This window comes from Aspergillus luchuensis, chromosome 3, assembly GCF_016861625.1.
Source record: "Aspergillus luchuensis IFO 4308 DNA, chromosome 3, nearly complete sequence".
Classification (NCBI taxonomy): domain Eukaryota; kingdom Fungi; phylum Ascomycota; class Eurotiomycetes; order Eurotiales; family Aspergillaceae; genus Aspergillus; species Aspergillus luchuensis.
This window is the reverse complement of record NC_054851.1, coordinates 964,042-976,948: the sequence shown is the minus strand read 5'-3', so window position 1 is coordinate 976,948 and position 12,907 is coordinate 964,042. Positions and strand designations below refer to the sequence as shown.

At 47.8% G+C, this 12,907-nt stretch overlaps 3 protein-coding genes across 3 annotated transcripts; all 3 read left to right on the top strand.

The window, feature by feature from the left end:
* Positions 1-1,611: 1,611 nt before the first annotated feature.
* On the top strand, positions 1,612-2,565 carry AKAW2_30340A (C2H2-type zinc finger protein; the record flags this gene model as incomplete). Its single annotated transcript, XM_041686843.1, has 2 exons — positions 1,612-2,010; positions 2,065-2,565. The coding sequence occupies 2 exons, from the start codon at positions 1,612-1,614 to the stop codon at positions 2,563-2,565; spliced, it is 900 nt and encodes a 299-aa protein (XP_041540787.1).
* Positions 2,566-5,842: 3,277 nt separating this feature from the next.
* AKAW2_30339A (uncharacterized protein) lies at positions 5,843-6,154 on the top strand (the record flags this gene model as incomplete). Its single annotated transcript, XM_041686842.1, has 1 exon — positions 5,843-6,154. One exon carries the CDS (start codon positions 5,843-5,845, stop codon positions 6,152-6,154), a length of 312 nt encoding a protein of 103 aa, XP_041540786.1.
* Positions 6,155-10,324: 4,170 nt separating this feature from the next.
* AKAW2_30338A (Hpt domain-containing protein) lies at positions 10,325-10,919 on the top strand (the record flags this gene model as incomplete). Its single annotated transcript, XM_041686841.1, has 3 exons — positions 10,325-10,363; positions 10,418-10,599; positions 10,652-10,919. 3 exons carry the CDS (start codon positions 10,325-10,327, stop codon positions 10,917-10,919), a joined length of 489 nt encoding a protein of 162 aa, XP_041540785.1.
* Between the last annotated feature and the right edge of the window lie 1,988 nt (positions 10,920-12,907).

Here is a 12,907-nt window from a genome sequence, read left to right as displayed (position 1 = left end):
GCCTTGCGGCGGCAACAACGGGCGATGACGTGTGAGTTGGGGGCATTCCTTATCGGAGGATGGAGGATGGGGGAAGGGGATCCTCTCCAGCTGTTATCTCGACGGCGCGGCCTCGGGAAGTGGCCTTAGGCCATCGCTAGCGGCTGGAGATGGGTCAGGTGATCGTCGCATCCGGAATGCCCCGCTTTTGGCCCGGCACCCACTGAATCAATCGTTATCCATGACTGCATGCATTCCAACCCTCATATACCAGCTCATCGTTTGCATCATCACTATTTACTATCCTCTTCTCACCAGTACTAGTAGTTATGTATCAAATCTTCCTCTCTTGATAACTGTCCCTTTGGCTGCGTCATCATCTATCGTGGTTGAAGCATGCGTAGGTGCCAGACAGTCTATTGCATTGGGCGGCTATTGGGAAAGTTATCATCTCACCAGGTGAACTGGTGGGTGATCAGCAGAGCAAGACCTTCCATTCATGGTTACCGTGGCTCGGAACTTTCTTCTGCTCTAGGGTCTAGAGATGGCTTTGGATAAACAAAGAAGGGTGGTACCATTCTCGATCCCGTTGAGTGATCCGCTCTTCAATCAACAAACCAGTCACAACTCGCCGGCAAGGCGCATGCGGGCAAGCTGCTGTCGGTGTGATTACCGTCCCCACTCAATAGCTAGGCATAATGGGCTTGTTGTGGGTTTAACCATACTCGCTGTAGACGTTGGAGTTGACCAACAAGGTTGCCAAGATGATAAATAGTTGAGGTTTGTAGCAATAGAGATCCTAAATTCAGCACTCTATTCAATCGGCACGGTGGTGACACGGCTCGGAAATATGCACGGCAATTGCACCCTAAACTATGGCGTTACACTGGCACTCGCATCAAGACTGAAGGGGCAACGCATCAGCTCTATTCCACCTCCCCGAAGATACCTTAAAGACCCCAATGTCAAGCACTCATGCCGGTGAGGGTGGACAGAATCAGCAAGAGTCTGAAGCAAAAAACCGGAACCGTCATAGGAGACCGGCGCTCTACCATTGAGCCAATAGACCAATGGAAACGATCTACATGGGACTCGAACCCACAACCTCCGGTTTTCCAAACTCAACCAATGAGCCAACGGACCGATTTAGGCGGGAGCTTCAAAAAAGTGGTTTATGGGCGGTAACTGGCTGTCTCCGAAGAATGACAGCTGCCAGCGGGTCTCACCGACCAGATGTTTGATGTTTGTTTACATCTCCAATGCGGTAGATATAGATGAGTTGATTGTACGCATGGTGCCTACACTTCTGATTACCTATATAAAGACAGTACACTTACAAATGCATGTCCGTCGTCGCTGCTCAACATCCCTGCAAGGGGCATGCTGAAGATTGATAGATCGATCGTAGCGGAACTCACCCCCCTCATCTCCATCATTCACTCACCATTAGATCATTGATTTGTCTGAACCTCTATTTCGATCGCTCTCGTTGCACCCTCTGATAAGGTTGCAGATCAGGTGCTTATAGTTTCCTAGCTTGGTTCACTCAAGTATTCACTTGGTGCATCAGTGGTTCTTGGTCCCTGCCCCTCCACCCTTGAGGCAACATTGTTCGCTCCTCTACAGCCCACAATGTACGACTGTGAAACGTGCCCCCGCTACTTTAACAGCTGGTATGCCTGTCGCCAGCATATGAGCGACACGGGCCATTGGGGCGTGCGGTACGAATGCGAAACGTGTGATGACCAATTCTTGACCCAATGGGAAGTGGAGGAACATATGGATGACAATGGACACCACGCTCCCAAGATCCCTTGCGAGACATGCGGAAGGAAGTTCTACAACCAGACGTCAGCGGATCAGCACATGAATGCAATGGACCATTGGGCTCCAACATGGCCATGTGAGACTTGCACACAAATGTTCCATACGGAAGGTGCTGCTGAACAGCATATGCGGGCCAAGTCCCATTACAAAAACTACTGTCACCCCTGTAACCGGCGTTTCGATACTGCGAACAACCTCAAGATGGTAAGGCCTTCTATATCTTCCAACATTGTAATTGAACTCAGACTTCGCCTGTAGCACCTGAATTCGAAGATTCACCGCGGTCAAGACGTCCTCTGTCCTTTCTGCAACGCCGCTTTTACTACGGCCACTGGTGCTGCCCACCACCTTGAAACCGGCTCCTGCAAGCGTGCTGTAGGCCTCAATCGCGAGACTATCTACAAATTTGTTCGCAGTCGTGACACCCAGGGCGTCATTACAAGGAAGCTGCTTGAATGGAACGAGGATGACAACATTCAATACAAGGCGAATTCCCGTGCTTACAACGGTGATTACTGGGAGTGCTACTTGTGTCATCGGGAATTCAACACTTTGACCGCACTCAATCAACATCTCAATTCGCCTGTGCACAAGCAGAAGCTGTATCATTGTCCGAATGCGAAGTGTAGGAAGCAGTTTATTACCATAGCTGCTCTGTTCAACCACCTTGAGAGTGAATCCTGCGCTTATATGCGGTTTGAGAAGGTACAGCGGCAGGTTCAGGATGTGTTTCGTGGCGGGAGAGCTATTGCATTCTGAGAACAGCACAACACCATATGCCCTAGCCCCCAAAGCTGAACATGCAATTCGAATTGATGTCTGCTAATATGGTCTAAATTTCAAGTATTGGTACTCCACAAGCTGACTTCAGATGCTGTCATAAGCCAGCTACGCAGGGCGTGTGGGCACAACCTTGCTACGAAACTCCTTCATTGAGGCCATTCCTGACGTCTATCTAATATTGTGCATCTACTCCGGTCTGCTATTCTATCCTCACCGTGGGCGGCTATTACGATCTCATGTTATGAATTCGCCCGAGCATTAGTATCAACAAATTGACAATTGTCTGATCAAGTACTTGTAATTTAGCTATGATGTCTTGCTTGCCACTTTGATGTTCTTACCAGTTTAGTATCTCGAAATTGAAGAACCTGTCAACTACTTCTCTAAGATTACTAAATAGGCCCTGTTCTACCCAATGGAAACATGCCCACCAATATTCACAAGCAATGTAAATACACAGAATAGATCAGCAGACCGGCAGGTCTAATACAACCATCCACATGAACCAATACTAGTATCACTTTCACTGGCCAACGATAATAGAGAAAACTGGATATATAAATAGTTGTAAAATTCAAAAACAACACAACACCATAAAGAACTCATCTATGATATAACTTGCCACTCCAGTACTACACTACTATGTAAAACAAAAGAATCAAACCTCACCATCCAACTGAGAGACAATGAAAGAGGGAATACATATTTGAAAAATTCCGTTACATACTCGAGGGCATACCAAATACCACTCACTCATGCACTACCCGAAGCATTCGATATTTATCAGTTGCCTTGGAAGCTCAATGCTCAGTATTTGGATCTTAGCCGGGACAGCAAGGAGCTAGTAAACTAACAAAGAACTAGGGAATATACTATATACTATTTCTCCGTATGCAAATCCTTCTGTTTAGAATAGACAGACAGATAGATACATAGTAACACTGAAGTAGTACTATGTTTTTGAAATCAGACTGATCAGTCATCGCTGAGTTAGATAAGATGAGAGCGAGTAATGTAGAATTGACAACTTGTTTGCTGGAAAAAGTGACAGATGAGAAGTGACAGATGAGTTATGAGACCTTTTTTTTCTTCTATGTTTCTTTGATGTAGACGCACTATAAATGTAGACAGATGAATATACTTGTTGCTTGGATAATCGCTGTGTGGATATTGAATAAAGGAAAAGAAAGAAAGAAAGAAAGAAAGAAAGAAAGAAAGAAAGAAAGAAAGAAAGAAAGAAAGAAAGAAAGAAAGAAAGAAAGAAAGAAAGATGGTCTTATGTTTGTGTCTGATTTAAGTGGGAAGTATGCATATGGCGCGTACATATTGGGTAGTGAGTAGGTAGTAAGGTAAGGACTATGCGATTCCCACAGGAGTGATGATGATGATGGAGATGATGATTATGTACTTCTAATATAGATAGGGCTAAACACTTCCTATTGATAAATGCATTGCTGGGTGTTTATCGGATGTGAATAATATGATGCTGGGATCATGACAATCTATGATTCCCCTGATTGGGGGAACTGGTGTGGTTTTGGTTGAGAGGATTATGTAGTAGTATTTCCTGTGCCAACTTGATCTTAGGGTCAGTCTATATGTCTACATATTATATGGAAGCTGCTTGTTATTACCATGAGAGAAGGAAAAATAACATCAGAATATCATTCCACTGTTGAAGCAGTCAACAACTTGTTTCTGCCTCTGATCTATCATGTTTATTCTTTGTAAGGAATACTCGGTATCGGGGTCATCTATTTATACATATAGATGCTAAGTTTTGACCATTCTACTATTGATACTTAGTTGATAGTAGCAGCTAGGTTACCAGATAATCAATGATGGGATGCGAAGTCCACTCATAACCATATATCTGACTTCGGTGTCGTTTGTTGTTGTTCAAATCACGAGAAGAGGTATAGAGTAGTATAACAAGGTCTAATTTAAGACACCATACGGCCAGAGCTAGAGGTATGATGGGAAACATCCTGACAAGATCCAAGTTTACATATTTCTTTGTTTATAAGTTAGATCATGTTACAAGCACGTTAGTACTAACATTTAGCATCAACCCATCGCTCTCCCCGCCGCTGTATAACCATTATTTACCATCGGGATTTATCTCGTCTCTCGGGGTCTGAAAAACCAAGCCAATGCTACCATCATCCTTAGTTCTTTTCAATTGGTCCTCACATATAGTTTCAACACATATAGATCAAATCAAGGCACACGGTACTTTCAACTCGGCAAAGTACTTCCCACTAGGCAAGCCAAGCGCCGCACAGGCTGAATTCTATCTTCAGCCAAGCCTTAACTGGCAGGTATTAGGATCAAAAACCACGTAGGTTGTTTCGCCACTGGCGTCGGTCTCGGGGGAGTTAGGCGAGGTAGATCTGAAACGCAGGAATTAAACAAGATCATCATTGTGGCTATCTACTTAGTTTTGTTAGATGCAGCAGTCCCGAGATGTCTAACTAGTCGTTTCCTGGTTTAGTTCGTCCGGAGAAACATTCCAGCGAATGATTGTGGTTCCTGATGTGGGATGTCCCTTACTATGGTACTTTGACGGGACAAGTAAGGGAGGAATAGTATATGCTCTGGGCCCATAAGCTGCTGGGTTCGTGCTCATGTGACTGTTTTGTAAAATTTGGATATTGGTTGGGTGTCAAAAGGGATGGAGATCAGACCATAGGCGCCACCGTAGATACCCCCATACTGGGGTGGCATCGAGAAGGGGTATACTACTAGTAGTCGGTGAACTACATTACTGTTATAGTGATTGGTCGAGGATATACCTACCATGTTCGGGTCACACAATACTGTCACCTAGTCCATATGGGCTGGGTGGCTGATAAGTGGATGGCTCTAGCCTCCCCCTTGCCCGAAGAGGACGTTGTACTGTCAGACTAAAGTAGGACACTACTATAGCAGATACTAGGGGCTGCAGTGGAGGAAGGCGTCCCAATTGAGGACAGGCTGACGGAAAAATAATGGGACAACAAAAATTCTCCCCTCATGCAGGCTGATGTCATGGCTCGTGAGACACCCCCCGGCTAGTGCAGTGCATGCTGTATGATGGATGTATACTGATCACACGCGGGTGAGATTTCATCTGATTTGAAAGAGGGCAGATGATGGTCTGTATGCCTGATGTCAAGGATTCAGCTGAAGGGAAAGCAAATTGCTGGCATCTGTGCAAGTGATGCTGTGATGATGGGTAAAGTATGATTTGTCAGTTTAAAGAACGGCTTTCATGCCTGATACAAAATCCATGGCCATGAATGAAGATGATGACCGAGACGGACGACCGGCCCACTCCGAGAAGGATTCCTTCGAGAAGCAGCGTTGGGTTTTCACACACGGTACATCGAACAAGGGTGGTCGGGAGTATGATAGGCTGTTCAGATTGGAGCCCCAGAAGTTCCTAATTGAAGTGGCAGTGGATCGACCAGCGGGAGGCAGACGGCGAGAATTGCCCGGAACATGGATTGGCGTTGAGAGCCCGAGACAGGGGAACCTCGAGTCGCTTCCCGGGCATGACTCGCCCTATCGATCGCGTGGGTGAGTCCGTACTAGAGAGTATACAGAGGAACCCCTAGTTAGTACGCAGTGTCACTTTTGCTGGATACCTCCGCGGACAGTCTGTTCTGGAGATAAGCGCCGACGGGGGAAAGGGGAATTAGAATCAAATTACAATCGTACACGAATGGGGAGTCACGAAATGCTGTCCAGTGACTGTGACCCTCGGGGTGAAAAGTAGCAAAATAGGGAAGGAGCGACTTGCGGCCGAAGTGTCTGGAAGGCGGTCCAAGCTTAGTTTGGTTCGCTTGGCAATAACCCCGCCAACGTCAGCGGCGCTTTTGATTGGCAGCAGTTCTGCCCCTCTATGATGTCAGCGTTCAGGTATCGAGCACTCTGATAGGCCCACTCTTCCCAGCCAGACCCAAAAAGAACCTTTCCTCGACTGTTTGTTGAATTGCCTCGCCTCGCAAAACCAAAGAATCAGAATCTGCGATGACGATGTGTCTGTAATTAGAATATAGAATATAGATCCATTCCCCAACATGAAGTACTTATATAGAATCATTAGATTGACCACTGCTGTAGCAGTTCTCTCGAAATTTGAGCCGAGTTTTCTTTTTTCCTTTTCCCTTCTTTATGCAAAATTCAAACGTCGAATGCCCAATGGGCCCCCTTCCATTCCTCCGCTGGCACCAATTCCTACGGTATGAAACGGATCTCTAGGGGATGTTCTTCTGCTCTACGCTCTCTCCCTTCTCGTCTTAGCTTATAAACCCCCCGCAACGGAAGACGGAAGAAGGATCACAGCGTTGGAAGGACTTCCTTGTCGCCTCGCCCTTGATTCAGTCACCGATTGCCTATGTTTGGTCTTGCAGCGTGTGTACGTCCGGTACAGCTAATTTTGGTTGACCCCTGAAGGGGCCCAGAACCCTCTCTTTTTTCGGGATGTCGTAGCAGGTGAGTGAACAGGGTCCAGATTCGGCTCCGACGCGACAAACCTGGTGACTGGGTTTACGGTCGATTTGTCAACTGAATTCGCAACGTCCCCGGTGAGATTGGTGGACGGCACCGCTGCATGACTGCCTCCAGGCAGAGGACAATCCTTCAGCACGATAATACTGTTATTTCCATCCCGTCTCCGCCCACCAGACGCACCACCCCTCGTTTGCCATTCCGAGGCACGTTGACAATCTAGATGATTCGGTCAACCATGAAAGACATGGTGAAGGAACGAGGTGCCATCCACGCGCGATGTGATGATGCCTATTGACCGTTCAGAGGCTGGAGGTGGTGCGGTGGTGGGGATCGACGCTCATGGCGGACTGATAAAAATCGGGAGGGCGGACACCCTACGTCAGTTGTGGTCCTATGATCTCAGCGTGCATCATTCAGAGTGGAGGTAGGATTGGCTCCCTTTTGGCCCGAGAATAGGGCGGTCGGTACAAATCCATTCACAGAAGGTTAAGAGGGGAAGTAAGACATCGTGGCAGAACTGGGGTCTGGAATGATTCTGAAAGAAGAGCTGACGACTGGCTGGACACTGAACAAGCACAGGCATTACAATGTTCAACAAATTTGGGATGAAGGGAAGATGGCATTGTGCATAGGTTGGTTTTTGCCCGCTTTTCTTTTTTAACCCTTTTTCCTCTGGTCTCGCCTTCCCCACATGGGACGGGCCAATCAGCGGCCCTCACTTATGTGGGATGTTTGACCTGGATATTTTGAGGCTTTTTCTCCCGGCAAATTCTAGTCTCGAGACGGGGGATCGCGTTCGGTTTGGATCTGGGTGAAGTAGACCTACCTACCTTAAAAGGATGGTGAAAGAGAAAAAAGAAAAGAGGGAGAATCCTTTCCCTTCACAGTGACAAAGATCGCTATACACCACGCGGTTCAAGTAGGGAACAGATTTGTTGAAAATAAGAATTAACCATCAAAGACGCGCGAGAAGATGACGCCAGAGGATCTCGTCATCGGCTGCTTAAAACGCTGCCAGAGTCCCGCTCTCCTTTTTTTTCACCTCCCCTCTGGAAATTTCTCTTGATCGCGCGTTTTTCTGCTCGTCGGTTGATCATCGTGGTTTACTCTGCAATATTGTTTTTCTTTCCCCACCACCACGACGGTTTGTAAGCTTTCCGAGACCACTCATTGTTTGTCTTGGTCTGTGGCTCCCTTTATTGTCTTTTGCCGTTCATTAGGTGCCTTCTGTATGACTGCTGCAGCCCACCGTGCCGGTGTCCAATGAATTGACCGCTCTGGATGAACATCGGGCCTGTCAGTTGAGGAAGAAGGCGCTGAAGGCTGAAAGCATCGTTGTTTCCCCCTCGGTTTGTCCCATCAAGGACTGGCCCACCGTATTATTCACTCCCGCAATAGCGCCTAAAATCCTAATCATAATTCTAGCCTGACGGTAACTGAATTGAAAAGGTCACATCATCATCATCATCATCCTTCACTTTTGGAGGTTCTGGTATGGGACTCTCCCAGGGTATTGGTGGGACACAACTTACTTTTGACTCCTGATAATACAGTCTGATCAGGTCTGTACCTTACCTCTAGTCCGGGTCTTGTTGTGATTCTTTTTGTTTCCTCCCTCCCATCGGTTATCCTCCTTCTCCTCCCTCCTCTCCCTATCTGCTGCTCTTGTGTCAGTCAGTTCTTGTGTCTATCGGCTGCCAGCCCAGCCCACTTGCTCCCCTCCTCTTTTTCGTTCCCCTCCACTTTCTGGTTCCTTTTGACGGCGCGCACCTAACCAGAAAAAAATTAAGCCCAGCGAAAAAATTCGAAAAAGAAAATAATAATAATAATAAAGAAAGATTTTTTTCTTTCTGAAATAAATAAATTCGAGAGGAAAAAAATAGAAAAAGAGAGAAAAAAGAAAAACAAGCCAAAAGGGTAAGGAGAGCAGAGGTTCACACACACAGAGTGCAACCAACCATCAGCATCGTCATTTCCTTTTACCTCATCCTCCCTCTCTTTTCCCTCTCCTCTCCTCTCCTCTTCTCCTCTCCTCTCCTCCCTCCCACTTTCAAGCTTCGCTTTCCCCCTTCTCTTCTTCTTCTTCTGCCTTCTCTTCTATAATCTTATCCACTTGTCCTAATCGGGAACATTCATCTTTCCCACTCTGCCTCATCTTAACTCGCCTTATCGTCGGGTTCCCGTTAATCTAAGTTTAATCTGACCATTGCCACCTCCGCGGTTGCTGCCATACTCTTTTTTGATTCATATACCCAAAGGCATAACCTCAGCTTCTCAAACTGCGGTGGAGGGAACTGGTTCCAGGTGGGCAAAACCCCCCTTCTGCTGCTCTGCTTAGCGCCTTTCCCAGCCCATCATTGCTCGGCTGCTCATCCTCTTCCTCCCCCTCGGACAATCACTGCCCCTCCCCCTCGTCCCTCCTGATCCAGACAGCTGTTCCCTTTGCTCGTCCCAAAGGTGGATCCATCCCATCTGGTGTGTGATGGTGGATTGATATCTGTGCTTCCCTTCTACCCGCTGCCTCTCTTTCCACAATCACTTTCTTCTTATTCTTCTTCTTCTTCTTCTCCCCTCCCCTCCCAGCCTCACTCATTCCCACTAATACCCCCCCTCCCTCCCCTCCCCATTCCCCTGGTGGCAGGTACATCCTTGTTCAAACATTCCCTCAGCCTCACATAGCTAGATTACCTTGTGTGTTGCTCTTGAACTCTCTCTATCTTCTTTCTTCATTCCCCTCATCGACCCCCTCCTGACTTTTATCTTTTTTCTATCTTTCTTATTCACGAGGCAATCATACCAAAAGACGAACTGTTGGCCTCCCCAGTTCTGTGTTCTGTGTGTGTCTGCGTGTTCATTCCCCCTTCTTTCGTTGTATATCTCCTGGTTCTATTCTTTGTCCCTGGGCTGGCTTGCCTGACCCTCGTAATACCCCTATTGCGTAGGGCAACGTCACGATCGATTCGAGCAGCTGTAACGTCGCCGTTCGGTTCGTGTTCCACCGCTGACATGGGATTAGCCTGCAGATTCTTTCCGTGTAATTCTCAGTATTTCCGTGTTTGCTGCTTGCCAGCTTGGGCCCGGAGAACAGCCGGCTAGATTGACCCACAGAGTCCGAACACGCAGCCTGTCAAAGGACCATTGACTCTTGGTGGTCTCGAGACGTTTGCTCTACGTCGAAACGACATTGATTCTTGACTCAACACACGAGAACTCAGTCTCGTATTATCACATCATCATCATGGCGCCCACCACTACTACAAAGACCGTGGAGGAGCCTGTAGGTGTCGCGAAGCCGCACACTGAAGCCAGGGTTGATGCTGACCTCCCCAAGCCCAAGGAGACTAAGGAAATCCCCTCCACATTGGCGGAGATGAAGGGGAGTATCGATGAGAGCACATTCGAGCAGATTCTGGAGATGGATGACGACGATAGCGACAGAGATTTCAGCAAGGGTATTGTGTTTGGCTTCTTCGATCAGGCTGAGAGCACATTTGTCAAGATGGAGGATGCTTTGTAAGTGATTGCGCTGCTTGCGTTGTGGTAATCGCGCTAATCAAGCCTATAGGAGGCGGGAAGATCTGAGCGACCTGTCTTCTCTGGGACACTACCTGAAAGGTTCATCAGCCACTCTCGGACTCACCAAGGTCAAGGATGCATGCGAGAAGATTCAACACTACGGAGCCGGCAAGGACGAGACCGGTTCGACGGATGAGCCAGAAAAGAAGACCTCCCTTTCGCGCATTGAGAAGACCCTGACCCAGGTGAAGGAGGATTACAAGGAGGTCGAGGCCTTCCTGCGCAAGTACTATGGCGAAGACGAGGAATCCGCTTAAACTTTAGGACGAACAAAAACAGACGGACAGGGTAGAGTCAGGCGAGATTTCTGTGTCAGTTAACTGAATATACGCGCGAGAGCGAGGCCACACGCTCCGCCCAAGATCAATGAAATCGAGATCACCAAGTGACAGCATCCATCACCACACAGCTATTCCTAAGACTGCGGAAACATGCAGGAAGACAGTGTCGATCCTACCGCGGGAAAAGATGATTTATTTCTATATTTGCCCCTTGTCTTGGCCCGGGCTTTATTCTCCTAGAAATGTATGAACCATGAACTACAAGGAATATGAAGAACCAGAACAAAAAGAAGAAAAAAAACAAAAGAAAAGGTAGATGATATGAGACTGGTCGTCCTGCCTTGGTTAGCCTAGGTGCAAGACGATCCTTGGGAAGGCGGATGTCGCATGCACATTGCCTTGTGGCATGATCGGGTAGTCGTTGCTAGCCAGGGGGCGGGGAGTGCTTGGACGACCATCGAACTTGAGCATATACCCCTGGTAGCTTCAGCTCAAGAACAACAGATGAAAGGGAGTAGATGGTGGCATCTATCACCTCATCCGACCTCCCTAGAACATAGATATCAGTAGGTGGTAGTTGAGTCGACTTTATCGGGTCCGGTAGCAAGTTCGTGGGCTACCAGACGGGAGTTCTGCCGTGGATTGTCGGACATAATTGAGTATGTACAACCGTTGCCTCACATGCACCTTTACACAAGGACCAGGCTGAGCAACGTTCGGGAGATGAGCTGGAGGTGCCTGTCGTATCCTTGGGATTGTCCCAGCGTCGACCTCCACTCCGGATCACGGCGGCATCCGGATGTCTGCAAACAACAGATCTTCTTCCCTTGAGGAAGGACTCGATGGAGTCGACAAACGATCAACGGAATCGTCTTTATATTCCTCTTCCTCTGGGGGTGAGAGACGAAGTGACGGGTTGTCATTTCGGTCGAAGACAGGACCCTTTTAAACCAGACTGGGGCGTTTGTCCGTCCGTTAGCGGGGGCGTCTGCCAGGGATGGTAGGGTTAGCCACCACCACCACCAGCTCCTCCAGAAGCTACTGTAGCTACTAGCTAGCTGCCTAGTTCATGGCTCGGAAAAGACAACACAGACACGACTTGGATTCTGGCGGGATGGGACAGGGTCCGTGGCACGACAGATGGTTGGGAGTGATGATGGTGATCATGGGGTTGTGTTGATAGCCCCTACCGTCTGCCATCATGAGAAGGAAAAGGAATCGGAGCATACAGAGGGACTGTTCCATCCAGTTTCTTTCCCTCGACACCCGTACGGTGGGTGCCGGTGTGCTACCATCCATCCATACCAATTGCCAAAGCTGGACGGGAAAAGTGCAGGTTACATTGACAGCCTGTCCTGTCTGCCTACCTGCATTCTGTGCGTGTGTCTGTTCGATTTATATCAAATATCATGACTCAGAGCATACACCCACCGAGTACTCACGAGACCGCGGTCAGACAAACTACGTCTTGTTCCCGTCAGTCGGTCGGTCGTGGGATGATCCGAGAGAGCATGACATATAGAGTACCGTCCCAACAAACGGATAGCTACATACTACCTATTCACTAGCTGAGTAGGACGACGGGTATCTTTCTTGCCCCTGGCAGTGCAGCGGTGGTATCTGATGATTATAGCAGTGCGATAAGTTGGGTCATATGGGAGACATTGTTCTTATTCTTAGTCTCACAGATTGATTCCGTGACTAACAGACAACGGCTGTGCTGCAGATGGCTAAGCTATGTAGTATACAAGACAATAACACCTGGAGTTGCCTTTTTTTAAAGAAAAAAAAGTATATCATCTATTTCCTTTATTCCATATTGTCTGTCGATTGATCATACATGTGCTGATCCGACGGGACAGAAACATATTCTCCTGAGTACAATCAGCCATCAATCAACAATCACCCAGATAAGCAAGCAAGCACTGTCCCCTCGGGAATCCGTGTTACTGCAGACGAAACCG